We start from the raw sequence: 27,757 nt of genomic DNA on the forward strand, positions 1-27,757 counted from the left end.
CTGCACCCCCTAGAATTGCTTCCCCTTCTGGAAATTTACTGACTAATAAAACTGGGTCCAGCAAAGCAACAAAAAGACACTGTCTTCATGCTTACCTGGTAACCATGCTTATCTATATGACTTACATATTTATTCTTCCATCTGTGTGATCAGGAACAAAAGGTTTAACCTCTGAGGTGGAGTTTTTCTCATGCTGCATAGCGTGGCTCATAAAGCTATAGGGAAGATGGAATGCAATGATTTAAGACTAAAATACCTAGCAGGCATCTATTCTTGTTATTCTTGTTCCTTCTTTAGAATCATTTCCTCTTATACTCCCTAGTAAGGAAATTAAGTTGAGTGAATTTGTGATTCCCTGGACTAGAAAGGGATCCAAAGCCAGGTGTTGGTAGCTCTCTCCTGTTAATCCTAGCTACTCAGGTGGCTGAGATCTGAAGATCATGCTTGGAAGTAAGCCCAGACAATAAAGTCCAAAAGACTCTCATCTCCAATTAACTACCAAAAAGCCAGAAGTGAAGCTGTGGCTCAAGTGGTAGAGGTATAGCCTTGAGCAAGAAAAAGCTCAGGAAGTGGCACTATGGCTCAAAGCTCTGAGCAAGGGACAGTGCCCAGACCAGAGTTCAAACCCCACGATTAAACAAAACAAAACAAAAAAGTAAACAAATAAATTATTTTTTAAAAAGAGTTCAGAGATACAGTGCCTAGGCCCTGAGTTCAAATCCCAGGGAAAGGGAGGTTGAGTGGAGGGGGAGAGAGAAAGACAGAGGAAGAGAGAGCTGTAGGAAAGGTCTGGAAGCTAAGACAGGTACAGAGTGGAGGCCTAGACAGGCTAGGATAGAGAAAGCAGGCTTTTCTCTTATTTTTCTCTTACTTCAGCTCAGGGAGAGCTGAACTCTTGAACTGCCTGGTTGTGTTTTCCTTTGTTTTGCCTTGGCCTGGACAAGCCAAAAAAGCAGTGGGCGGATGGATGTCACTGCCTATTTCCTCCTCATTGTTTTTACAGGCCTACATTTTAGAGGGCTAATTGTGAGAGTCCTTGTCTTTCTACCCCACAAAAAGAAAGCTTTGTTTGGCAATTAAAATCCGGCTGTCTGAGAAGCAAAGCCTTCCCAGTTGGGATCAAGATTTGGCTCTGAAAAATTAAAAGCAATATTGCTTGGTTTTCAAGTATTATTTACCTGACCGTGTTTCTGTCTGCAGATCTGAATTCAAGTTTTCCCCCTAGCAGAAATTCTGGCCCTAAACATGAGGAATATTAACATCCAAATACCCAGAGGTGTGATTCTTGCTGACAAGCTTAGAATGAGTGCGGTATGTTAGACATCTTGTTTCTGCCTCCAGTGAATGATGAAGCCAGTGTTGCTATTGGTTGACTTCCAAGATGGCTCAACCCTCCATCTTGTTTTGTCCATGACCCAAGGCATTTCTGGGTTTTGCACACGGGGAGGGCACTGTACCAGCCTCCTGGCTTTATATGCAAGCCATCAGAAAGCATCTTTGGCATTCATCCTGTACCACTGATGTTTTCCTCTGATCAGCTAGAGCTGCTAACTGAAGTGATTGTTCTGGGATTAAAGGATTGTGTTCTGTGGTTGGTTTTCATTTGGATGGAAACTGCTTCGAGTTGCTTCAGTATTTTCTTTGGGAAAATTTGCCAACGTGTTTTTTTTTTTTTTTAAATGGATGTCACTTTTTTTTCTTTTGCATTTGAGACAGGGTCTCACTGTGCAGCCTAGACTCTGTCCCAAACTTGACATTTTCCTGTTGCAGTTTCCTGAGTGCTGGGATTATAGGTATGCACTGTCACACAGGCAAATACACTCTTTAAATGGGTAATTGAGCAAGCCTGGGCCTAGCAGGGCAGACACACACCAGGGGAAAGCAGCCCAGAAGAACCTCTGGGGCAAAGGGGAGAGCCTCCAGTGGGAGGACTTCCAGTTGGAGGGGTTGTATGGAGTCTTCGAGCTGGGTATGGTGATGCATCCTTGTAATCCTAGCACTTGGGAGGCTGAGGTAAGAGAATCTCAAATTTGAGGCCAGCCTAAGATACACAGTGAGACCCTGTCTTCAAACTAAATAAATAAACAAAATAATTAGAGGCCAAAACTGGGAGAGAGCTAAGGAGGGAGTGACATTGTCCAAAAAAAACAAATGTATTCATTACCTGATTTACGTAACTGAAACTCTTCTGTATATCACCTTTATAATTTTTTAAAAATTTTTATGTGAGCCAAGTGCCAGTGGCTCCCACCTGTAATCCTAGCCACTTGGGAAGCTGCTATCAGGAGGATTGTGGTTCAAGGCCAGTTCTTAGGATCCCAATCAATCCCTGGGTACAGTGCTCTGCAGATATCATCCTACAGCACATGCTAATAATAGGAGAATCCGAGTTCCAGGCCAGCAGAAGCAGGAAGTTCAAAAGATCTTATCTCAACAGAAAAGGCTGAATGTAATTATGCATAGTCATCTCAGTTACACTGAAAGTATAAATAGGAGGATCACGGCCCAGGCCAAGCCCTAGGCAAAAATTGAGACCCTATCTCAAAAACTAACCCAACAAAATGGGCTTACTTACTTCTGTTTTTGCCCCACCCCCACAAACTATGCATATACCCATAATACTATTAAGCCTGTCACCTCCAGAGGTTTTCTTGTATTCCCTTTTTGCTTGTTGTTGTTGTTGTTGGTCATGGGGCTTGAACTCTGGGCCTGAGCTCTGTCCCTCAGCTCTTCAGCTCAAGGCTAACGCTCTACCGTTTGAGCTACAGCACCACTTCCGGTTTTCTGGTGGTTTGTTGGAGGTAAGAGTTTCACGGATTTTCCTGCCTGGGCTGGCTTTGAACTAGGATCCTCAGATCTCAGCCTTCTGAGTAGCTAGGATTACAGGTGTGAGTCACCGACACCCGGCTCTTGTATTCTTCTGTTAAGGTTTCTGAACTTTTTCTAATGTGTGTGAGTTAAGAACAGTTAACTGGAGATTTGTCTTCTTGACATATGTATGTATATATGTATACACACACACACACACATATTTAATTGAAACAGGGTCTCCCTCTGTCACCCAGGTTGGCCTTGAACTTGAAATCCTCATGCTTCTACTTCCCAAGTGCTAGAGATTTAGGATGGCAGGTTTTGCACTATACCATGTCTTAACATAAAGCATACAATATATGTTCTTAACTCAATAGGGATACACGGCAGATCTCCAGAACATGTTTGTGTTGCTCAACTGAAACTTTGTGCCCATCGAGAAACAGCGCCCAACATCTCCCTCTTGCCATCCTCTAGCTACCAACATCGTACCCTCTGCTTCTATGAGTCTAACCACTTCAGATATTCCATGTGGGCAGATATGACCCACTCTCCCTTTAGCACTTGTGGTCAGCCAGCGGTTATCAGATAATCTCTCTCAGAATCACACAAAACACTACAACACCCAAGTGATTTCAGCCCTTGACTTCTCAGTCACAACCTCCCTGAGTGAGGCCAGGATGTGCATTTTGGAAAAAAATCTCTCCGTGTTGTGCAACTCTGGTTAAGACTCATTGAATTCAAACCAATGAGCTCTGACATCTAACTGCTCAAGCACAATCCCATTTGGCTGGGACAAGGGAGGTCAAAAGGCTGATGGGACGGGACTGGCATAATCAGGGCTTGTCCCCAAGCCTGGCTTGATCCCTAAGGGGTGAAACACATTGTTCCAAAAGGCAAAGCCTGGTGGACTGTAAACATCCACACTCCCAAAGACAGAGCACAGTTCCACTTGGAAGGTTGACCTGTGAGTTGTGAAGAAGTTTAAGGTGTCCTTCTCTCCTCTGGATCTAGACTGAACCCTGATTCCTCTTGTCAAGGGCCAGTTAGGCTCTGTAGTGGACTCTGGTTTCAGATTAGCATCTCACTTCCCCTCCAGCCCACATTCTACTTCCCAGTAGACACAGCTGAGAACATGTTTACTTATTTAGCATGATTTAATGAACAGCACCAGAACACGAGATTAACTATTTGGGGGTAAGTTAATTATAGCTGAGTGCTGGTGGCTCAGGCCTGTAATCCTCGTGACTTGAGAGGGCTGAGATGTGAGGATCAAAGTGTAAACCCAATCAGGGCAGAAAAGCCCTTGAGACTCTTATCTACATGAGACTCTTAACCAGCAAAAAGCTGGAAGTGGAGCTGTGGCTCAAGTGGTACACTGCCAGCCTTAAGCAAAAAGCCAAGCGAGAATGGGAAGTTCTAAGTTCAAGCCCCAGTGCTCGTACACATACAAAAAAAAAAAAAAAGTTAATTAGATAATAGCATGATGCTACATACATTTTAAGTACTTTTTTAAAATTAAGGTGCTTAAGGAGAATATTGAATGACCAAGGGGTTGAGATTGATTGGAATATATTGGAAATACGTGTGGAAATTTGACAATAAAATCACCCCCATATAACTAACATAAGCTAATAAAAAATTAAGGAAGATATTTATTGGTGAATATCTAGCTTAAGAAGTGAAAAATACCAAACTTTAAAAGCCAGAGAAACTACAAAGGAATTGTTGAGATTCCACAATGAAAAGGTCATCAAAAACCACTGTAAGCAAAAGGAAAACAGCAAGCTAAGAAAATATTCGTAACAAACTTGAGCCTCCTAATTGTCTGGAGATATAAATGGATCTCCATCCTTCAATGTTCCCTTTATGATTGTAGAGAGGCCCAAGCCCACCCAGATGAACCTCAAAACTTGTTCCAAAGATCAGGACTCATTTGCAGATTTCCTCAGTCAATCAAGCCTAGGACTTGAAATATTGGGATTCATCATGTTTCAGAGCAGATGTGTGTGTGTGTGTGTGTGTGTGTGTGTGTGTGTGTGTGTGTGTGTATGTGTGTGTGTGTGTGTGTGTGTGTGTGTGTGTGTGTGTGTGTGTGTGTGTGTGTGTGTGTGTGTGTGCTGGTCCTGGGGCTTGACCTCAGGATCATGTTTCAGAGCAGGTGTGTGTGTGTGTGTGTGTGTGTGTGTGTGTGTGTGTGGCTTGACCTCAGGATCATATTTCAGAGCAGGTGTGTGTGTGTGTGTGTGTGTGTGTGTGTTCAGAGCAGGTGTGTGTGTGTGTGTGTTGGTCCTGGGGCTTGACCTCAGGCATTGCCCCACAGCTCTACTTCTGGCTTTTTGGTGGTTCATGGCATAAAGAATCAGACTTTTCCTGCCTTGAATTGTCATCCTCAGACTTCAGCCTCCTGAGTAGCTAGGATTATAGGCATGAATAATCTTTTTCTTGGATGATAACCTGGAAAACTGGCCAGATTTGGGAGCAGACTGTCTGTCAAAGGCCACTGCTGTGCTACCTGCACCCAACCTCTAGAGCAGCCAAAGCTGGCTCAGAACTGAGGGAGCATTGCCACAAGTCTATCACAATGCTCTACCCTATCTCAAAGCTTCCACATCAGAACCGTGGGAGTCACTTCCATATGGAGCTGCCAAAGGGAAAACAGCTGTTCTCAGCTCTGGTTAGAAAAGCATAGTTCTGAGAGTAAGGGCTGTCTCTGGGGTAAAGGCTAGGAGACACATTCTCATCTAGTGTTCAACGTCGCTTTGTCTGCAGAGATGAAGACCCTGAAGCTTGGACATAAAGAGGCAGGCTCTCAAGACCAGAATGGTTTATGCCTATAATCCCATCTATTCAGAAGGTGATCAGGAGGATTGGGGCTCAAAGCCAGCCAAAAAGTTAGCAGGACCCTCCCCTTTCCTCATCTCAACCAAGAAGCTAGGGGTGATGGCATGCACCTGACATCCAACAACATAGGTAGGATTAGTAGGCTGGCCCTGCCAAGCTCTCCAGTCAGAGTTTATCAAAACAACAACTAAAGTGAAAAGGGGCGGGGGAACACAGTTCAAATAATAGAGCACCTGTCCAGCCAACCGAAGGCCCTGGATTCAAAACCCAGCAGATCAAATAAAGGAACCCCACATCCCTTCCAACTTTTGACAACCCATCATCAAAGACAAAGAACTTTGATCAAGTATTTTTCCCTGTTTGGAAGGGGCTAGAAGAGGTTGAAAAAAAGGGCAGGAGGTGAAAGCACATAAAATGAATTATGCCTTTCCGTAATATTGCCTATTACATGATGAAATGCTTGTGTAAGACTTGCTGCTTGCCAGGACTGAGGGAAAGGTATGGAGAGAATAAGGACTGACATGCCCATCTCTAACACCTTGGTGGAGACACACAGCACCATATATTTGTCAAGCCTAAAGAACTATACACTATAAAGCATGAAATCTACAGTAAGCCATGAACTCTACTTTCTAGTAATGTACTCACATCTGCCCATCAACTATAACAGATAAACCTCACTAAAGTCAGTTGTAACAGGGAACAATGTATAGTGGAGGAGGGAGGGAGACAGCTCTCTGTATTTCCTGCACTTTCCCACCAACCTAAACCTGTAATCCCAACAAAAGGCTTAAGCAAGGTATCTGAGAGTTCAAGGCCAAATAAAAAAAGTTATATCAATGTAAACTAAATGGACACATCTTCCCTCCTAAAATGCAGGCACTAGATGATCTTTGTTCAAATGTTCTATTTAAAGGAACAAAAGGGTAGCTGAGAAGTTGAAGGGTCCCCACCATAAATGTCAATTAAAGACTCTTAGCCCTCCCTCCCTTCCAAAAAAGATCCCACAATGCACTCCGTTGGTGTATTTCAATGTTTTATTGATCTGGCAACTGCAAAATATACAAATTTCTCAAAGGCATCTCTTGTTTGAAAATGTAGCATAGCTTCATCCCAGGTCATTAATTCAGACAAATATATATACAGAAGTCAACAAAAAAAAAAAAATCACACACATAAGGCCCCCCTAAACCAATTAACAAATGAAACCCAAGCTAGACAGCTTTCTATTGTTTAGGCTCCCTTATACATATTAAATAAATAAATAGCACATCTGCTATCAAAATAATAAAAAAATAAATTTCAAGTATTACAAATGAAAAGATCATTGGTGTGGTTCAGTTTTTCTGCTCTCCCAAAGTGAAGAGCTTTGCCCATGATCAATGGAGAATGAGAAACTCACCCAAAAACATATGCAAAGTTAAAGACATTGGTCCCTGTTGTTTTGTTTGCAGAGGTTGGGGAGGAAACCAATAGAAGCAAAAAGTTCGATGACTTAACTACATCAGACTCCTCAAGCCCTCAAAATCAGGTCAAACTAGCTTTCCAATGAAGCAGCATATTACCTTCTCCAAGATCTGACCTTAGTTTCGTGCTTTCTCCTCTTCCAGGCCCTTTTACCAAACTGAAGTCCTGTGTTAGGCAAATCTTTATTCATGTATTGATTTTAGGTCACCACAAATGCAAGGGAAATACCCACTGTTATCCAGCCCCTACCTGTCTCAGACTGGAGAGTTTATGTTCAAAGAGTTGGCTCCAAAGAAAACAAGCAAGGAAGAAGCCAGAAAGTGGCACCTAATAAATGTAAAGCTACAGTTGGGCGATGATGGCTCAGTGCCTGTAATCCTAACTACTTAGGAGACTGAGATCTGAGGAACATGGTTCGAAACCAGCCCAGGCAGCAAAGTCCATGAAAGAGACTTTTATCTCCAATTAGCCACTAGAAAGTCAGAAGTAAAGCTGTAGCTCAAGTGGCAGAGCATTAGCCTTGAGCCAAAGCTAAGGGTCAGTGCCCAGGCACTGAGTTCAAGCCTCAGTACCAACACACACACACACACACACACACACACACACACACACACACACACACACACGCACACACACACACAGACTACCAGTGCCTCTGATCTCAGAATATAGCCAGCCGCACATTTCACGTGCATGTGCATACTCAGCAGTCTGCCAGGACTCACTGGACTGTCCATTCAAAGAGGGGTGGGGCTAGTGGGGAGAATTTGAATGTTTAGTGTGGAAAACATACAACCTTTATTGCAGGGTATCTGAAGAATATTTCTGTGCCCCATCTAGAGAAATGTACATTCTTAAACTCCTTCAAAATACAGAGCCAGATGCTGGTGGCTCATACCTGTAACTCTAGCTACCCAAGAGGCTCAGATCTGAGGACTGTAGTTTGAAGCCAGCCTAGGCAGGGAAGTCCATGAGATTCTTATCTCCAGATAACCACAATAGCCAGAAGTAGGCTGCAGCTCAGAAGTTCAGCCTTAAGTAGAAAAGCTAAAGGACAGTGCCCAGGCCCTGAATTCAAGCCCAGGGACCAGCACAAATAAAATAACTCATCTCTCCACTGCAAGCATCATGTGTCTGTACCCCCACTCCAATCCTCACCCCAGGATGCCAGACCTCACAAGCAGAAGGCATAAAGTGACTTTTGGCACCACATGAGATATCCTTAAAAGGGTCATTTGGGAAAATTGTATTGCTGAGTTTTCAATTTTTTTCTTTCCCTAAGTTTCTGACATTCCACCCCGCCACCTCCACCGCCCTGGAATTTGAGATGACAAAGGAGGAGGCATTGGCGAGCAGAAGCCATGGGTGTTTCCACCCACCTGTCCCACAGGCCATACTTTCAACCCCTGCTCCGCATGTTACAACACCAGGACAGCAAGGCAAAGGCGCTCTACACTCCTGAACACCCCACCACGGTGCTAGACATACAGCAGACACTTGACAGAAGCACGGGGACAGCCCGCAGAGAATGTGTCCCCGGAGGGAGGCCTAACTTGGACCATCCCCTCCCTTCTGAGAAACATGAGAGGAGATCAGGTCTTCTCTGTGTCTTCTCACACAGTTAAGTCTTATGATGATTGGAAGGTTCCGGCTTCATCCCGCTCTGGGGCCTGCTCAGCTTCTCATATTCTAGCATCTAAGTTCCAAGTCAAGGTGTGACTTTCACATCACACACACACACACACACACACACACACACACACACACACACACACACACACACACACACACACACACACACACACACACAATAATAATTAAAAAGAAAGAAAAGAAAAAAGTGCAATGCGAACAGCTCCAGGAGAACAATTGGCTCAGGTGCTTCCAGATCCAGGTAGGAAAACCCAGGGACCCCTAGAGCTCCCTGGGAAAGGAGACCCCAATGATCACATCCACAGTTCTTCCTTCCACTCAGGTAGCCAGTCTGTCCTTAACTCAGGGCTGCAAAAACGTGTGGGAGCTGGGCATGTACTGCTCAGTTGATGGGCAGGTCTCAGCTTTGCCGAGGGATCTCTCTCAGACAGAAGTCCCCAAGTCTCTTCTTCTCCAGGGACATTTCCCCAGTCCCAGAATGCATAAAAATAGCTAGGTAAAGGCTTCCTGACATCTCCTAGCCTTCGACCACTAAGACCCAGCCCTTATTCAGTTCCAAGATTGCCAACCTGGTGGCCCTGGCTATCACCATGTCAGGCCAGAATCACAGAAATAAAACAAAACTGCACAGTGGTACTCTGTGTCCCTTCTCCAGGCCTTCTGTCATCTACCCCCCCAAGCCTCATGGGAGGTAGCTGAAGGCCAGACATCCCTGGAAGCCCCAAGAGAGCAGAAGACGAGGTCTGCCACTTGCCACAGGAAGCGGGGACCCCACGGCCTTCCGGTGTCTCCATCGTCACTGCTGGTGGGGGGCAAGAAGGGGATGCAGCAGACTCCCCTGCTCCCCGACCTCACCCCAGTCCAGAAAAGTCCTTGGCATCATTTGGTCTCAGGTAGACAGGAGGGCAGAAGCCAAGCAGCAGAAATGGAAATGGAATGGAACTGATGCATCGTCTTCAGGGTTTACTGGAAGCTCCATTGCTTTTCATGTTCTGTTCGTAAGAGAGAAGGAGAGAAGAGAATCAGGACTGACTGCTGACCATGTGTGTCGCAAAGCCATGCCATGGAGACCGCTTTCCCACCTTCCACACCCCGAGACAACAGTTATCATGAGACAGATGAGAGGGTCCAGGTAGGCCTCAGAACGGGACAGAAAATACTGCAGGTCACGGTCACAGAAGAGGCTAGACACAGCCAGCAGCCTGCTTAGCACCAGCCGAAAGGAGGCAGGGAAGAAAGATTAGTGAGACTGACATGAGACTTAGGATCCTCCGGGTCCTGTATGTCAGACAGAGCTACTTACAGAGAATGGAGGACCATGGGACACAGGTGGGAGACCTTATTCACACCTCTTTAAGTGACCCCCCCCCAACTGCCTCTGTACCCCACAGAAGGGCCCCTCCTCACCATGCCCAGACAGAGGGCAGGATGAGGACATCTCAAGTAGGACAGGCTTCTCTTGTGTAGCTCAGCTAACAAGAGAGCTTTACACTCAGCTCCTGGTGTCTGGAATCTAGTCACGGGAGAAGACGGGCACTGGGTGAGACAGCTGGAGCTGGTGGGGAACTCTGTCCTGGCCCTGAACTCAGGGGTCCTATCAGAAAGCCTCCCTTCTCAGCCACTGGAGTAAGAATCCCCTCTAAAAAACATCCATTCAGCTGGGGTCACATGATGGCTGCTAATAACAACAGGGAATTCTCCCTGAACTCCGTAGTCTATCCTTCAAAAATAGAGACATGACTTTTCTTAGTATTCCCTCTGATCTTTTCAGCAGCTCTTTCCACTTCAAGATGTTCTACAGAGGACAGGATCCTAGAGAGAGGATCCAGACAGTGGTATACAAAAAGCTGCCCTTACCCCCATAGAACTAAGGGTGCCCGCTGGAGACATCTCTAGAAAGGAAACTCTCAGAACCGGATGACCCCAGAGCCAACCACTCTCAGCTGGGTGGGACTCAGGAGCCCACGTGACCAAAGCCCTCAGTGAGAGGGTGGATCTCTGGCAGTGTCCTGGATCTTGCGTCTATAGAGCGCTAGCCAAGTTGTGGGTTGAGCAGGGACACGGGGAGAGTGAAGGCTACTGCTAGCTCCAACATTGGACATCAGAGGCTCATGGCCTCCAGTACCCATGTGGCATTAGCCAGGCAACAACAGAGGACAGCTACATGATGGTTAGGTCCATATCGTTCACTCACAGGGCCCCTGGTGCAGGATACATGGATACGGAACAGACAGACGGAAAAGGACCTAATGACAATGATACCACTCGTAAACCCCTCCAGCACCAACACAGGAGCCACATAATCCACAATGGCCAATCTGCACAAGACCAAAACGCCCTGTAGCTGAGATGCTATGACTGGGAGAGATGCAAGAAGGGACAGAGAGGGACATGCACTGGGTCGTTTACCTTTCCAAAGTTAGTAAGGAGAAAACTTTGAGAAAATGTGACAGACAGTTCGTCTTTCAAGCGTAGTGGGAAAGAGAAAAAACAAAACACAATAGGTTGGAAAATGGGAAGTATATGTATACATCAGTAGTATTTTGTCTGTAGTATACATTTGTCATTTCAAAATAAAGGCTTCATCTTGAATGCCTACTGGACTTTTAGTCTCAAACAGTTAACACAGCCCCCCCCCCACCCCCCAGCAGTGTCTGGGCCATTGTCATTCTCCAATTTGAGCAGAAAACCAAGATCACAGGCCTCAGACTCCAGGGGCTTCCCTCCTTCCAAATCTCAGTGCTCCAGCTGCTCATGGATAGAAATCTCAAGCCCACTGGCACGGAGCAAAGGGGACAAAAACACAGATTCAAACCCAAAGAGTCTGCTCATCAACTACTGAGTAACAGCAGCTACCATCCGCCAAGCCCCTCCAAGATGACAAATACTTTGCCAAGGGGGAGAGAAAAAAAAAAGGCTCAAAATCCCTTGCAGAGTTACTTTCTCCATTTTATAGATGAGTTCCAAATACAGTGGCCAGCAGTAGAACTGAGACACAAAGCTGGCTTGTTCTGAATTTCATAAACAATTTTGGCCATCAAAATTCCTAAAATCAAGACATTATTTATGATCCAACACAATGGCTCACACTCCTGGGCTGGTCTAGACCTTAACACCCCACAACAGAAACTGACCAGATTCTTTAGGAGGTACTTTTGTTAAATGGAAGGGATTCTGGCCAAAAGTACAGTCAGCTTTACCTTGGTGATAGACAAAGTTCAGAAGATATGGGGATGAACCTGAATGGCCTGAATAGCAGAAACATTTTGTTTCAGGCTCCAACATCCCAAGTGATTTTCACACAAGAACCCCTGATCCCTAACCCTTGTGCTGGCGTGGTGGCTCAAAAGGGACAGCAGACATTGCACTGTGATGATATCTTACTCTTTAAAGATGGAAGGTAATGCCCAGTATTAGGCCATGGGAAGCAGCTACAAATGAAGGTGCTGCTTACTGAAGCTGAGATTCCAGACATCAACTAAGGAGCTGGATATGTTCCTTATGCTGCAAAGATCAGCAATCTGGGGACACACAAATGGGAAGACAATATCCGGGCGACTCTAAGAAGCTGGTAGAAAGGAAAAACCTCCCCTTTGAAAGCACGCTGCCCATGTGGCTCCACTGCCTACCAGCTAGTGGTTGTGGGCACTTTTAAGCAAGACAGGAACTGCCCTGCCAACCTCCTAGTGTTATTGAAGGACAAGAGATGTGAGGGTTGGGATCGCCCATTCTTCATGAGCTCTCTGGTACCTCCGTGAGCCAGGCATGATGCCAAACCATTCCTGCTTCCCCCAAAATGAGCCCTACTCTTCAGCTCCTAAGTCTAACTTTCACCTCCCCAGTTCCTGCATCAGCTTACCAAGGTTAATTCATGCACACAAAAGGAATATTGAGGGAGATGGGACTGGAACAGTGTGGTGACATTTTTATGGTGGTTGTTCCACAAAGGTCAAGGGTCCATCTGCAGTGGAGATCACCAGAACAGAAGACACACTGCATCATCTAGCTGGTAGCAGCCAGAGATAATACTGAACTAGAACTTTCTACAGAGAGCTCTGACTGAAGGAAGAGGTAACGTGATAGGTCTGATGTCCAAGCTGTACACAATGTTGACCAGGACTTACAGCTGACTAGGGTCCCATACAAGATCAACTGGATCCCCAAGTAGGGTTTCCATGTACAGTTCACCAAAGCCCCTGGAACATCTTGGAGAGGAGAGGTACTTCCTCATATATTTCTTTCATAGATTAGGCTCTGGGTAAACTTTCCTTTCTGAATGAAAGGATGCTCTTCAGGGAAAAGATAAGACATAAAAAGTTCAAACCCAAAGCCATCCCAGACAGGAAAGCCTGTGAGACTCTCCAATTAACTATCAAAAAAGTAAAAAGAGCCAGAAGTGGAGCTATGCCTTCAGTGGTAGAGTGCTAGTTTCGAGCACAAAAACTCAAGGACAGTGCCCTAGGTACCGAGTTCATGCCCCAAGACTAGCACAAAAAAAGAAAAATCAAAAACCCAAAACTTCAGACCTTACCACCCCAAGAGGGAAATTTTGGATATATACCAAGCCCCAGACTCCAAGCACTGCAGACAAAACCTAGAACAGGGACTACAAAGAAGCATGTGGTGACCTCTACAGTGTGGGGACACCTGAAGGAACATCGGTGGACCCACCACACCTTACATCCCACACTAGAAAATTCGTGAATTCTCTTCTCTCTTTCCTCCCAAGTCCATCTCCTCCTCCTCCTTCTCCATAGAAAACCTCAGATGCTAAAAAAACAAAAACAAAAAAAAACTGTCCTATCCTCAATATTTTAACTGGCAAGAGGCCAAACTGGCCCAGCAATCAAGAAAATGCAAGCAACAGAATTATTCAGAGAGAAATACTTACAGACAGGCTTTCCCTAGCAAAGGCTGCAGGAGAGAAAGTGGGGAAAGAGAGAAAAGTCAGTCAGGATACAGGATGCCACGTCAAGGGTGAACCCCAGCCTACCTCCCACACGTGGTCCAGCCAACAGCTCCCGACATTTTCAGGACTCCTAACGGATTGTCCTGGCACAGTCAGGGCAACTCTGAACTGAGGGACAGGGCTGACCCTGCCATAGCTCCCCACATGGCCAAGTCAATGGACCTCTGTGCCCACCATGGCCCTTTCCTCACGTATCAAACCCCCGTAATGCACCTGTAGAATGGCCTAGAGATGCTACTTCAGTATTGCTCAGTTTTCAATTTTAAACTCTCAGATTAGGGAGCTGAAAGGAATATTTATTAGAGTTCTCACAGGGAGGTGAAATGAGGAAAAGTGACCTGCATTTTCTCAGGAAAAAAAAAGGGGGGGGAGGGGGCCAGGGGACAGGAAGAGCACGAATTCAAGGCCAGATTAGACTATACAGCAAGACCTGGTCTCAGAAGGTTTTGAAAACTCCTACACTTTTGTGCTACAGGTGGATCTATTACTGAAGCCGGACTCCCAACTAATAATGGCTGAGGGCTCACTGGATACAGCCTTATTATTGCAAGTGTGATTGCCATTCCTTGGATGTAAAAACTGAGGCCTGGGGAAGTTAAATGACCTACAGAGGCCTTATTGCTCTCCCCACAGCACATTCCAGATGCCAGGAGGTGAAAGAACCACCAGGAAAGACCCAAAGAGTTGGTGGGTGGGTTGTAGATCAATGCCCCTAAAGGGGATTTGATATCAAGCTCATGAACAAATCCAATCTGGAATTCAGCCTACATTGATTTGTAAGGGGCCACGCATGGAAGTACCAGTAGGCTAGACCCTTGGATAGCACCTGAATTGGAACCCAGAGATTTCTTTCTATATCTCACCTATTTGCAAAGGTTTGGGGCCAAAAGAAAACCTTCATATTAAGCCCAGGTACAAAAATCTTCTAGCTTTTGATCCTGAGCTAGGAAAACAAGTGAAATCTGGTTGGCTTGCTTTCTTTTGGTTCTTACTACAAACAAAAGGCTCCTCCTGGTCATCCAGCCTGAGAGCTGGTCTGCATACTTATACAAATGCCAAGGTGGCTCATCACTGTGGAACCCAGCCTTTCTGCAGTGGGGATGACTATAAGAGAGCACTGAGCTGTGGGCTACAACAGAAAATTGTATCCAAGGTCCACAGAGATGGATGAAGGCTCTTGGACTGAGGATTGCTATGGACTTTTAGAAATCTCTAGTAATAAATGAGAACAAGAAGCCAGGTGCTGTGAGGGCTCATTCCGGTAATCCTACATAGGTGGCTGAGATCTAAGGATCACAGTTCAAAGCTAGTCTAGGCAGGAAAGTCTGAGGCTCATATCTCCAATTAGCCACCAGAAAACCAGAAGTGGCACTGTGGTTCCAAGTGGTAGAGTGCTAGCCTTGAGAAAAAGAGCTCAGGGACAATATTCAGGCCTTGAGTTCAAGTCCCACAATGGACAAGAAAGAAAAGTGAACCAGATTCAGACATTTTACTGTTTGTTTTCTGCTCTATCTGCTTCTGCCCAGTAAATACCACCACCTTAGATAGGGTACCCAGACAGTCACAATCATTGTCAGTAAGGAAAGATAGTCAGATAGGGTTTTTCTTTATCCCTCCCCAAAATATGTACATGCACACACACACACACACACACACACACACACACACACACACACACACATACCACCTACACCACACAATACAGAACACATACATACCCACTCATGCCTACACAGCACACAGCCTCTCACCCCTCCCCACCCCCCACTTCAAGGCAGGAAGAAGAGGGGAGTCACTGACTTGTCCGGGCAGCTGCGTGGGCACCTCCGGGGGCAGGCAGCTGGGCAGGGCAGCAGAAGTGGAAGCCACATGCTCCTCAAAGCTGTTGATGCGAGGTTTTTTGGTGGGTTCGGGACTGGCTAGTGGGGTGACACTATTGCGTCTCATGAGCGGGTTAGGTCCCTTCTTTGCATCCTAAGCAAGACAAAGACAAAAGAGAGAAGGCGACAGTTACAAGGAATGGGGAGGAAGGGAGAGGAAGGGAGCTAAGCCAACACACACACACACAAAATTCACCTGCTTGTGGGTTTTAGGGGTACAACCAGACAGCCCAAGACGAGTGAGCAGAGAACCCTGCCATGTGTACTGTCTCTCAGGTGGTGTCAGGGTGATCCCTTCCTGTGTTCTTCCCTCAGATCATTCCTAAGGGTGCCCACACAGGCGTGGGTAAAGCCAGGGGGGAAATCACTGCAGCTAACCAAGTCAGAGAAAAAGGACCCTGCCTGTCCTAAGCCCCTCACCCTGACTGAGCATGGGCTACAGAGCGGACAACTGAGCCAGGAGACGAGCAATATGGACAAATCCACTGCCCATGAGTCTGGCAACCAGAAGCAAACACCAACATCTATCAGAGGACACCATAACAGGTCCCAGAGCTCCCCACAGAGCAGGGCGTAGGACATCAGATATGCCCAGTGCTCCACAAACAAGCGTTCGAGGCCAGGGCTGTCCTCTTCCAGCTTAGGAAAGCACAGCGTCTTTGGATCCCTCATTCCAGAGAGGGGAGCTAGAGGCAGAGCAAGGAATGCTTCCACTGGGTCCAGAGTGGCAGCTGGGCAGATAACTGGCTGACATCTCATGCACTCTTTCTGTGTTGCTGGTAGATTTTGTGTTGGTTTTTGTTTTGCTGTGTTTTTCCCTGAGGGTCTCCCTATAAAATCCAGACTGACCTCAACCTGGAAATCCTGCTGCCCACCAGTACACAGAACACTCCCAGCCTCGTGTGCTCGCACAGCCCAAAGTCCATGGCTAAGTTCCGTGGATATACAGAAATCACCTGTGTTTCAGACTCCATCAACAGAAAGCCACGCTCAGCCTAAGAGGAAGGCCTACCTATACTGGCAAAGGGTTGCATTTGGAGCAACAGCCTGCATGGAGCAAATTCAAACTCACTTGTACACTGCACACCTGGGCAGAAAAATGATCTGCTCTGTAGAGGATTCATGGGACTAACCCACCCCAGATCCCAGCCCTCCCTGAGGTGAAAAACAAGACAGCCAGGTATGGGGGTCCCTGAGCATCATCCCATTGGCCGTTCATCATGTCTCCCTGCCTCCAGCCCTGCTGCCTTTCTCAGTGCTATCAAACTCTTGTTAATTCTGACTTAACCATAGGCAGACGACTGGCCTATCCTGTTGGAACCAGGCTTCTGGAACTTTCCTGAAAGCACAGTTGTAGGGATCTGAAGAAACAACAGTTCCTGGGTTTGGGCTATGTTTAAAAGAGGGGGCTTTAGAAGGAAACACTGGGAGACAGCCAGGGAAAGGGTGACTTTGTCCAAAAAGAAATGTGCTGTTTACCTGACTTATGTAATTGTAACCTCTCTGTACATCATCTTTATAATGACAGTAATAAAATTTTTAAAAAGCCAGGCACAGGTGGCTCATGCCTGTCATCCTAGCTACTCAGGAAGCGGAGATCTGAGAATCGCAGTTTGAAGCAAGCCTGGACAAGAAAGTCCATGAGACTCTTATTTCCAATTAACCACCAGAAAACCAGAAGTGGCACTGTCGCTCAAAGTGGCAGAGCACTAGCATTGAGCAAAAAAGCTCAGGGTCAGTGCCTAGGCCCTGAGTTCAAGCCCCACAACGGACAAAAAAAAAAAGAGCATGTCACTCCCTCTTTAGAGTACTCACTTTCGTAGTCAGGTGGAGATGGAGAAAGCATACAAAGACGGGAAAAGGATAAATAGATCCTGTGAAGAAGCCACAGGAAAGACAGGACAGGAACACAGAGGGACTGACCGAGGCAGGCAGCCGGCCAGACCTAGTACAGACAAGGTACTGAGCAAGAACCTAGGCATGGAGCACCCTGAGGACCCTATCACCTCCTGGTATGATGAAGGCCAGGCTAGGGAGAGGGCCAGACTCACCTCTGACCTCTCTCGGTGTGTGCTCACTGACTCCACATTCAGGTAAATGGATTCCACACGGCAACCTGAGCACGAAGACAGAGGAAGATGACTTTTGTTCAAGGGACCACCCCACCTACAACGTCCCACCCACGGGAAGACACAGGGCTTGGCAAAGGCTGTGACTCACCGTAAGCAACAGGTGTCAGTTTCAGGACGGTGTGAAGAGGACATTTCAGGTAGGGCATCTCTTCTGGAGAGAGACATAGGGTCCACAATTAGATATGAGGCTGGAGGCAGGGAGAGGGAGAAGGATATCCTCTGGCCCACCATGAGTTTCTGCCCTGTAGGGACCCCAAAGGCTGAGCCCACACAGGAGTATTGGCCCTTCCTGCAGGCGCCCTGGATAAAGACACCTAGCCAAAAGAACATAGTTTCAAAAAAAAAACTACTGAGGACTGGGAAGATGGCTCAGTGGTAGAGCGCTTGCCTTGCATGCGTGAAGCCCTGGGTTCGATTCCTCAGCACCATATAAGAAAAAAGAAAAAAGCCGGAAGTGGCGCTGTGGCTCAATTGGTAGAGCGCTAGCCTTGAGCTGAAGAGTTGAGGGACAGCGCCCAGGCCCAGAGTTCAGGCACCACGACCGGACCCAAAAAAAAAAACAAAACTACTGGGCCTGGTGTTAACACTTACAATCCCAGCACTGTGTAGTCAGAGAAGGAGTATGTCTAGTTCAAGGCTAGACTGGGATTCATAGGAAATTCCAGATCGGCCTGAGCTGTCTAGGGAGAGAATGAGCCTGTCTCAAAAACCAAAACTAACAAAACCAAAGCAAACAACTCAAAAGGTGGTTTTGTTTGGTTTTGTTCTGTGACATTTTAAGTCGTTTTCCACAAAATTTTAGGTGTGTCTTGGGATTCAACTGCAGCTGGGCAGACACAAAGATGATATTATGATGGTTTCATTGGTTTCCTGAGCTGTGTGTTCCTCGGAAGGGGGCCGGGAGGAAGGATGGCCCTCGATACCCAGCCTAGAGGCCCTTAGATGAATAGTGGCTGAACCGTGATGTCATGAAGCCCACAAGGGCCCTAAGAGCCAGTACAAAAGCGCTAGAGGAGAGAGACCCCTGCAGAAGGCTGTGGGCCGGACCCCAGCCCCACTTGCTCTAACATTCCGATGGGTAAGCAGGGTAAACAACAGCGACCCAACACTCAGGCCACTTTCCTGACTCCCTCCCAAAGCGCGGCCTGCCTGTGGTACCTGCACTCTTATCCAGGAAGTAGGCTAGCAGGCAGCGCAGGACAGCCTGGTGGCAGATGACTAGCACATTCTCCTGGCGCTCCAGCTCCATGATCACGGGCTCCAGGCGCTGGACCAGGTCCTGGTAGGACTTAACACAGAGGGATAGGGGGCCATGTTGGAAGAGAAAGCACTTGGGGAAGAGCCAGTGTCATCCCCTCCCCACTACTAGCCTTCCATCATCACGGACCAGACAGCTCCATTCATCCTCCCATCCATTCATCCACCAACCCATCCCTGGACATTTGGTGAGATCATCCTGAGGGGACATAAGCCTGCTGGATCTGTCTGTCTGTCTGTCTCTATCTCATCTCCTTCCTACCGTTTCCTAACTGGTAAGGGATGGCAGAAGTTGGGAAGGGACAAGTCTACAGTGGAGTGTTACTCAGCCATCAAAAGGAAGGAAGTCCTAACACACCACTACAACATGGAGGAACTTCGAAAGCTTTATGGTGAGTGAAAAAAGCCGAGCACCAAATTCCATATACTTAGTATGATTCCATTTCCAGGGTTGGCAGCTCCATAGAAGCAGAAAAGAGATTCCTGGTTACCAGGGGAAAGGGAAGCAGAGGGACCGAGGTCTCCTTGTGGTGAGAGGAAGGTTCTAGAGTTAGTGGTGATGGTAGCCTGGCACTGAGTACAGAAGGCTCAAGACAGAATTTATAACATGTAGGAGAATATGTGTAGGTTGTATGCAAATACCATCTTATATAAAGGACTTGAGTATCTACATATATATGATGGTACTGGAGCCAATCCTCTGAGGACACTAAGGAACAACTGTATCTTAAAAGTTACTGACTTGAAAATCGAGTGCTGGTAGCTCACGCCTGTAATCCTAGCCATTCAGGAGTCTGAGATCTGAGGATCGCAGTTCAAAGCCAGACCAGGCTGGAAAGTCTGTGAGACCCATATCTCCATCTCCAATTAATCACCAGAAAACTGGAAGTGGTGCTGTGGCTCAAAGTGGTAGAGCGCTAGCCTTGAGCAAAAAGAGCTTAAGGCCTGCACAGTCTAACTCCTTGCAAAACAGACTCAACATCTCATTTCTTCAAGCTTCTCCCACTATGGACTATCAGCTGCACTTCTGAAAACTATTAAGTAGATTCTTTGGTTTGTTTGATATGCAATTCAGTGTAGTTTTGCTATCTACATGTCGTGGTCCAATCCAAGAAGGAAGGAAGGGAGAAGGGGAGGGGAGGGGAGGGGAGGGAAATCCAGAATCATATATTTACAAATGGTTAAAATAATGAAGTCTATGTTACATAAACTTTATGCCAGTTTTTTTTTAACTGTAAGAAGGGATAGATTGTCACTTTCAAAAAATGCATAAAAAGAAATGTTTTTGGAGAGACCAGCACAGCTCCTATTCACGCTGGCCCTCCACCACCCTCCCTTCTCTCCTAAACCAGTCCTAGTGAGGCAAGTGTGGGACCAGAGGAGGGACAGGCTGCTGGCCCAGCAGGGACTGAGAGCTGACAAATGGTCAGAGGGCATGAGCAGGAAGGATGCCCACCGGGTGTTAACGCACCCACCTGGCCTCCCTCCCGGAGCCCTGCATGACTTGGCACACCCCATTCTCATTCAAAGCAGCCGCGTGCTCAGCCACACTGGGAGATGTGCACCCCAAATGGAAATGCCCTCCCACACCAGTGTCCACTCCAGCCCTAACACAAGACAAGCAAGGCCACATCCTCACAGGGGGCCTGTCCACCACTACCTCTGGGGGTGGGGGTGGGGAGGAGGGGGAACCTTGTCTGAAGTGAGTCACGGGCCATCCACCTCCCTCATTCCCTCATCTTAGCATCTTTCCTGGAGAGATGCATGCACACCCCTCACTTTTGCTTAGGAGAAAACACACCCACATACATGGCTCCATTCAGGACAGCTCATGTTCAAGGTTGCAGTGGGAAGAATGAGCTACAGAATACAAGGTTCCTGGAAGGGGTTATCCAGCCAGCTGGTCACGGGGGGGGGGGGGGGGGGGGGGGGGGGGAGGGAGTCCCCTTAGACCTCCAAAGCTCTCAAGTGAATCATACACATAGCACACACCCCTGATTATTATCTGTGGAATACAAGAAGACTTGCAAGACGGTGACCCCCTGCTCACCTCGCCCGTGGGGTAGCGGTAATAGTATTTGTCTTGCTCACGCAGCGCATACTCCTCAGGATAGGTGTCTCTGATCTCCTCGTAGGTCAGCTCCTCACACACGCCCTAGCAGAAAACAGCAGCATTCAACCCAGGGCATTGCACCCACAGGGGCGGCCCAGAATGCAGGGATATGATTTCAGCAGATCCACTGGACAATGCCCCACTCCCAGTTCAGCCCCCTCCACAGCCCTGAGACTCACAGCGTCGATCTCGTTGAGCGCCTTCCACTGCTCGTAGGGGAGCCGCAGTGCCTCGGCTGTCTGGATGGTGCTCTTCAGCTGGCTGGTCCACACACGGAGGTCCTTCAGGTTCTGCTCCTCCACAAACTTGCTCAGGGCACTGGCAAACTGAAGGGTTCAGGGAACACAGGGCTCATTGACCCGGGGATCCTTCATCTCCCAGAGGCATTGGGGGAGCAGGACAGGGGGTAGGGAGCAAGGAAGTGCCCCAAAGCATATTAAACTGGTGCCAACAAATTGGGCGCTAGAGGCTCACGCCTGTAATCCCAGCTACTAGCAGGCTGAGAGCTGAAGATCATGGTTCTAAGCCAGTCCAGGCAGCAAAGTCTGTGAGACTCGTCTCTAATGAACCACCAAAAAGGTGGAAATGAAGCTTTGGTTCAAGTGATAATGTACCAGCCTAGAGTAAAAAAAGCTAAGGGACAGCACCAAAGCACTGAGTTCAAGTCCTACTACTGGAGCATGTGTGTGCACACGTGCGTGCATGCACGCACGCGCGCCCACACACACACACACACACATACACATACACAGAAGCTGGGCACCGGTGGTTCACACCTATAACCCAAGTTACTCAGGAGGCTGAGATCTGAGGATTGCAGTTCAAAGCCAGCCTGGGCAGGAAAGTCTGTGACACTCTTAAACTACTCACTCCCCTACTAATGGGAGCTGGCCTCCTGTGAGGCTCCATGAGTCAGTCCCACAACCAACTGCCATCTGCTTCTATCTATATCTACCTTCTTGCCTCTGCTGGACAGGCCTGAGTCACCCCCGATCTTGCCCTGGAGGTTGAACTCATTCTCGCCGTGCCGACACAGGTAGATGGTGCGGGGCTGCACGTGGATGTTCATCAGGTAGTACACGATGCGGCTCTGGATGTGGTCCTGAACTCTGTTCACCAGGAATCTGCGGCCAACGTCTATCACTTTGATCAGCGACAGGTCCCTGTAGAGAAACACCACTGAGGACCATGGGACCAGCCTGCCCTACCAGCACAGCCAGCCCCAGGCCTGGCCAGCTTCCAGAAGACTCCAACCCTGAGAGACCAGCAGTGTTGAACTGGACATATGACCCCAGGATACAAACCAAGAAGTCAGGGAATAAAATAAATGCAAAACCATCTCCATAATACATCTTAGTCAAGAGGAGAACTGATCTCTCAGGTGAGGGAGAAAAAAGAAAGAGAATAGAAAAGAAAATGAAGTGTCAGAAGGCAATGGTGATACTGGATTCAACAGTAAGTTTACAAGATTTGTATTGACATGGGTTTGTTCAGTCAAGGTTTTTGGTGTGGCTTGTTTGTTTGTTTGCTGAAGCAGGGTCTTGTATATAGTTCTGGCTGCCCTGGATCTCTTGATCCTCCTGCTTCACTGTGCCAAGTACTGAGATTACACATGCAATACCATGCCCAACTTGGACAATTCTGAGACTGAGCCTATTGGCTTCATGCATCCTAGGCAAGGATTCTCTGACACTTAAGTCATGCCAAGTTCTTTTGTTCCTATTTCTTGTTTTTTGAGATAGGTTCTAACTGTGCCCAGACCACCTGGAACTCTAGATCCTCTGGCCTTAAGCTTCCCAAGTGCTGAGTTATAGGTATGCAATGCCAAGTCCAGCTTCAAGGACGTTTTTATGAATGCCTTAAAAAAAAAAGTAATACCTTTTTTAATGAGTATATGGACATATCTGAGGGTAAGTGCTTTTGCAGGGAAAAAAGTCCTAAGAATCCTTCATTGAGAGAGGCTCACCAATGAGAATTACCTGTCACATTTATCAGGGTCAAGGGGCTGGTAGCTGGCTTCATAGCAATTGATTCTCTTCATGAAGTCGTCCATGGCTTCTGCCGAATTGCAGTCTTTGTAATCCGGGCTGGAGATTTTAACTTCCTATAACATCACAAAGAAGCAGCTGATGAATCAGGCTGGAAGGCTTTCTGCTTAGATTAAGCAGGATTTGGAGCTTTCAAAAGGGGAAAGCCCAGAAAGGCTCAGAATAAAGATTATCCTACCCAGCATTTAAGAGAAAAGAAAAGAAAAGAAACTGGGGGTTGACACAAAACCCCATGATGACATGGAGAGGGCATCTAGGAGAGACAAGAGAATTTTGATGGCCACAAGGACAGACACGGTAAACCTACAAGGAAGTCGTAATGAACAGCTCTGAACCATCAACTCAGCGTCACTCCAGTAATGGATTCACCACCAGACAGACTGGGCTGGGCCCTACATAAGTAGTTCCTAAATGTACTCATTACCTTGCTCATGTAATTGTAAACCCTCTGTACAGTATTTCACAATTAAAAAAAAACTTATTAATTAAAAAAAAGAAAAAAGAAAAAAGTAGTTCCTACAGTGTTCTTCATACTAAGAGCAGGTCTCTGGTGATAAAAGGCACATTAGTGGATGACAGAGATACTCTTGACTTTGACTGGACTCATCTCCATCTGTGAAGACAGAGAGAACACTCACTCATGGCTGGTCTGTAATTACAGCTTCTCTGACAAGACCCCAGCTTTTCAAGGGCTGCCCTTCAGGGCAGAGACATCACTAGCCTTGTAGATCTTAAAGGAACTCAGAATTTTCCATTGCCTGTGCTTCTTTTTAATCTCTGGGACTTGGAAGTGTAAGGAGACACTCTTCAAAGATCTAAGTCCACAGGGAGTTCTTGTTTCATAAGTACAGAGCTTCAGAAGAGGGAATGAAAAGGCCCAGGGGTAGACAGCAAGAATGGCTGCCCAACTATTTGAATGGCGCTTAATAGTGCCATATCACACACACTTAGAACTGGTTAAAACTGAGCTGGACCTACGGGGTTCACACCTACAATCCTAACAACTCAGGAGGTAGAAATCTGAGGATCATAGTTCAAAGCCAGCCCAAACAGGAAAGTCAGTGAGACGTTTATCTCCAATTAACCACCAAAAAAGCTGGAAGTGGAGCTGTGGCTCCAAGTGGTAGAATGCTAGCCCTGAGCCAAATAGGTCCAGGACAGTACCCAGGTCCTAGGACCAACATACACACATATAGACAAAGTATGTCTATTTTGCAATAAAAATATCTATCCAGCCAGGGGTGATGACAAATTCCTGGACATCACCACAAAATTGCTCTGAGGCTTAATGGGGGAAAGAGCTTTCTAAACACAGAGGATCAGGACAAATGGTAAGCTGTGTTCATGGACAAGCTAACAGATAAACTCCTAGCTAAGCACATTGGGAGCTACTCACTGGGGGAAAAAAAATGATTTCACAGCTGCTCTGCGCTTCGTTACCAAGTAGACCGAGGAAAATGAAACCGAAAGATCCCATCAGAGTCCTTTGTGCAGCTCAGAGTACCTCCCTTTTCCTTTGGCATTGAGACTCTTCCTTTGGACCCACTGCAGGTGATTCAACTGATTTCCCTCACCCCAAATAGTCTTTCCTGAAATATGAACTCATTTCTTAGAAATGCTTATAGACATTTCTAAACTGCCTTGGAGAGATGAACCAACACACCCTGAGCATTTGTATATAGCAAATGCACAGGATCCCCTGCTTTTCTTTAGGCAGATGTCCTATTCTGGTATGTTTAAACTGGGCAGAAAAACTGATCTTGGACATGAGAAAGAGACCTGTGATAAAGGCTTCATAGCAACCATTTCTATTTATGATCTCTTGCCATCAAACGACAAAATAAATGAACTTAATCCAATTATGCTGCCAATTACCCTGGATTTATCCAGGCTAGCTCCCCTTGAAATGGTGAAATCAAGGTGCATGGTACATTGCAGGTTCAGCAAAGAGTAATCTGCAGAGAGTAACTGTAACTATGACCCTTCTCCCTAAAGTTGGAATGTCTTCCTTCAGCATTCTGAGTTCTCAAAGTTTTTGATTGCACATGCGTATTCCTACCCATCTGCAATCTCGATGGCTCACTGTCTCCTGTCCCAGACCCCAGCTGCCTTGCTCCTACCACCTACTCAAACTCCCCCAGTCTCCTCATTTCACCATGTCCTAGATAAGACTGTGTACGTCTGTCTGTCCTCAAAGACCCCAGACAGAGCCTAGATGTAACTTCCACACAGGTCGGGGTCACAGACCATGCTTCTGAGTTCCTGCTCTTGTGCATTCTTAGCACAACCATGAGGTGGGAGGTGTAGCTCATTCCAAGGGTTTGGTTTCTGTTCAAGGGCTGACCTAGTTTCTTTAGGGGGGGGCTGGCCTGAGTTCCTACTCTTTGTAGGATTGCAAAGTCCTTGCTACGTAAGCTCCACCCAAGCAAGGCATCCTGGCGGCTTACCATGATGTTGGAAGCAACCACTGTAGGGTCGTCACACACGGATTCAATGAAAAATGCCTAGTGGGGGGGGGGCAAGAAGAAAATGTTAGGAAAGAACAAATTATCACACAAGGTCAGTGTCAGCACCACATCACCATCCCATACCGGATGACCTCAAAGTCATCTTGGAACCACCACATCCTCCACCCTTCCCGCAGACAAGTAAGTCCACCATCCCCAGCCTGATTTTCAGGGAGCAGAACTCAGACAGCCAGAGGCAAAGGACCCTGCGGGGATGAGGGAGCCCACTAGTGGGCTGAAGGCAGTTCTTCCTGCAGGGGTCGCTGGAATGACATGCCAAGTGAGCTCACCTTGAAGTCATTCTCTTTGGCAAAATGCAGGATCATGTGCCTTCTCTCTCTCGTGGTATTAGTAGCATCAAAAACCTGATGGGGAAGTGAGAGGGGTCAGGAAGAGGAATCTACATGTGAATGAGATGACAGTGTTAACCAAAACTGCCCAACCCGTCACGCCTGCCATTGCCAGGAATAACCATAGAAGAGATGATCTCCCAGAAGTGACCGTGGTGCCCTACCCACAGCAGCCTCCAGGGACAAGCTCCCAGAAGCTCCGTCCCTCCCCCACCTCCCCCACAGCTCCTAGGCTTGGAAGGGAAAGGGTTGGAAGAGCGAATCGGCCAGCAGTAATATCCAGAGGGAGGGGCAATGGGGAAGGGCCACAGTGACTGGCTGGCAGCAACCCAGGTCCCACTTACCTTGGAGGTGATGTCCAGCTGCCCACTGAGAAGGTGGGTGACAGAGGACACTGTGGCTAAGTCACTGAATCCACTAAGTCACTAGCTGCCCTAGCTACCAGCTTCCCATAACCCTCAAAGCCAGAGGCGCTTGTGTATCATCCCTGCAAATGGCTCTGGGCATGGCTTCAGGCCAGGGAGGACAGAGCCCAACCCGGTTTAACCACACCCACCCCACCCCAGACTTACTGCAATCTGTCCCCCTTCCTTTGTCAGGTAACTCTTGACATCTCTCAGGGCAGCTAAGGCACACTGCCTGCAAGACAAGAGAAGCCACATGTCAGAGCATCTGCTACGCAGGAGTAACCCCCTCACCTGTCCCAACACAGGCCCTGCGGGCTCTGAGCCTGCATAGTGCTAGCCAGATCTTCCCAGGCTTCCAATCCAAGGCCCCAGGAGCCCTTGGGAGGTACACTGCAATCTTTCCTCTGGGAGCTTTTGAAAAAGCAGGGTTGGAGCCCACCTGGTCCTCAAGGACCAGCCCTGGAGTGGGGCTGGCATCAAAGGGATCTTGATGAGGTCTCCACTTTTCTACTGTGCCATCAGAGCAAAATGCCACCACACAAGGGTTTCCCCACCACCTCCAGTTTACCAGAGATGGTGTCCCAACGCAAACAGATGATTCACAATGAAAAGGACTTTGTTCACTCCTGGGAAGTAGCGGCTTTGGATCTAGCTGGCCTCAGCTCAGTTAAACTATCTGGGAGCAGATCAAAGCTGAGTGGCTGAGTGTCTCACAGACATCTGCCCTGACACGGGACAGCTCTGATGGCCACCAGGGGAGAGCCAGACCACAGGCTGGCTTTCTCTTTCTCATACTGAATCTGGCTTAAAAACAAAGGAAAACTAGAAAAAAAAAAAAAAAAAAAGAACTTGTGTCTGCAAAGCAGCTCATATCTTACTTTCGAACTCTCATGGCTTCTTCATTGTCGGGGCGGAAGAAGTTATAGGAGCTGTACTGCTTCACAGCCTCACGCCGGTACTCTCCCACGTTAAACACTGGAGGGGACGACAAGGACAGCCCTGGATGAGCCAGCGGGAAGAAGGGAAAACCCACCACCAACACGACTCCGAATAGAATGACAACCTGACACGGAAAGCAGAGTGGGGCATTCACAGTCCGGACTTATCATCTCCTTCCTGAAGGCAGCCAGAGAGGAAGCAGCCCCGCGCCTCCCAAACCACACTATGGCGCCCACCACTACCTGCTTTTCCTGAGCCTGCCCTACAGCCCAGCCTCCAAACCCAGTCATCTACTACTGGGCCAAGACTGAGATAGTGAAAAAAGGGGAGAGCTGTAGGTCTGGTTAAAAAAAAAAAAAAAACAAGTACAGTGATCTTTT

General features: G+C 47.4%; 1 protein-coding gene across 6 annotated transcripts in view; it reads right to left on the reverse strand.

Moving 5' to 3' along the window:
* Positions 1–6,674: 6,674 nt before the first annotated feature.
* Positions 6,675–27,757, reverse strand: part of LOC138805640 (6-phosphofructo-2-kinase/fructose-2,6-bisphosphatase 3) — a 71,629-nt gene continuing 50,546 nt past the window's right edge. For 3 of the 6 annotated variants that reach the window (XM_069990526.1, XM_069990528.1, XM_069990525.1), the window contains exons 3-17: positions 27,317–27,413; positions 26,604–26,670; positions 25,972–26,046; positions 25,622–25,678; positions 23,106–23,230; positions 22,082–22,289; positions 21,306–21,452; positions 21,064–21,168; positions 18,915–19,044; positions 17,845–17,907; positions 17,676–17,740; positions 15,545–15,718; positions 13,667–13,689; positions 11,185–11,237; positions 6,675–9,767 (exon numbers count right to left, since the gene is read on the reverse strand). In XM_069990526.1, coding sequence (XP_069846627.1) covers positions 11,195–11,237; positions 13,667–13,689; positions 15,545–15,718; positions 17,676–17,740; positions 17,845–17,907; positions 18,915–19,044; positions 21,064–21,168; positions 21,306–21,452; positions 22,082–22,289; positions 23,106–23,230; positions 25,622–25,678; positions 25,972–26,046; positions 26,604–26,670; positions 27,317–27,413 — 1,379 coding nt within the window. In that variant the 3' untranslated portion in view covers positions 6,675–9,767; positions 11,185–11,194. The remainder of the gene's footprint in view (positions 9,768–11,184; positions 11,238–13,666; positions 13,690–15,544; positions 15,719–17,675; positions 17,741–17,844; positions 17,908–18,914; positions 19,045–21,063; positions 21,169–21,305; positions 21,453–22,081; positions 22,290–23,105; positions 23,231–25,621; positions 25,679–25,971; positions 26,047–26,603; positions 26,671–27,316; positions 27,414–27,757) is intronic. The other 3 variants (XM_069990524.1, XM_069990523.1, XM_069990529.1) reach the window with 3 other exon arrangements.

Source organism: Dipodomys merriami, unplaced genomic scaffold (assembly GCF_024711535.1).
Source record: "Dipodomys merriami isolate MVZ:Mamm:240054 unplaced genomic scaffold, mDipMer1.0.p SCAF_4, whole genome shotgun sequence".
NCBI lineage: Eukaryota > Metazoa > Chordata > Mammalia > Rodentia > Heteromyidae > Dipodomys > Dipodomys merriami.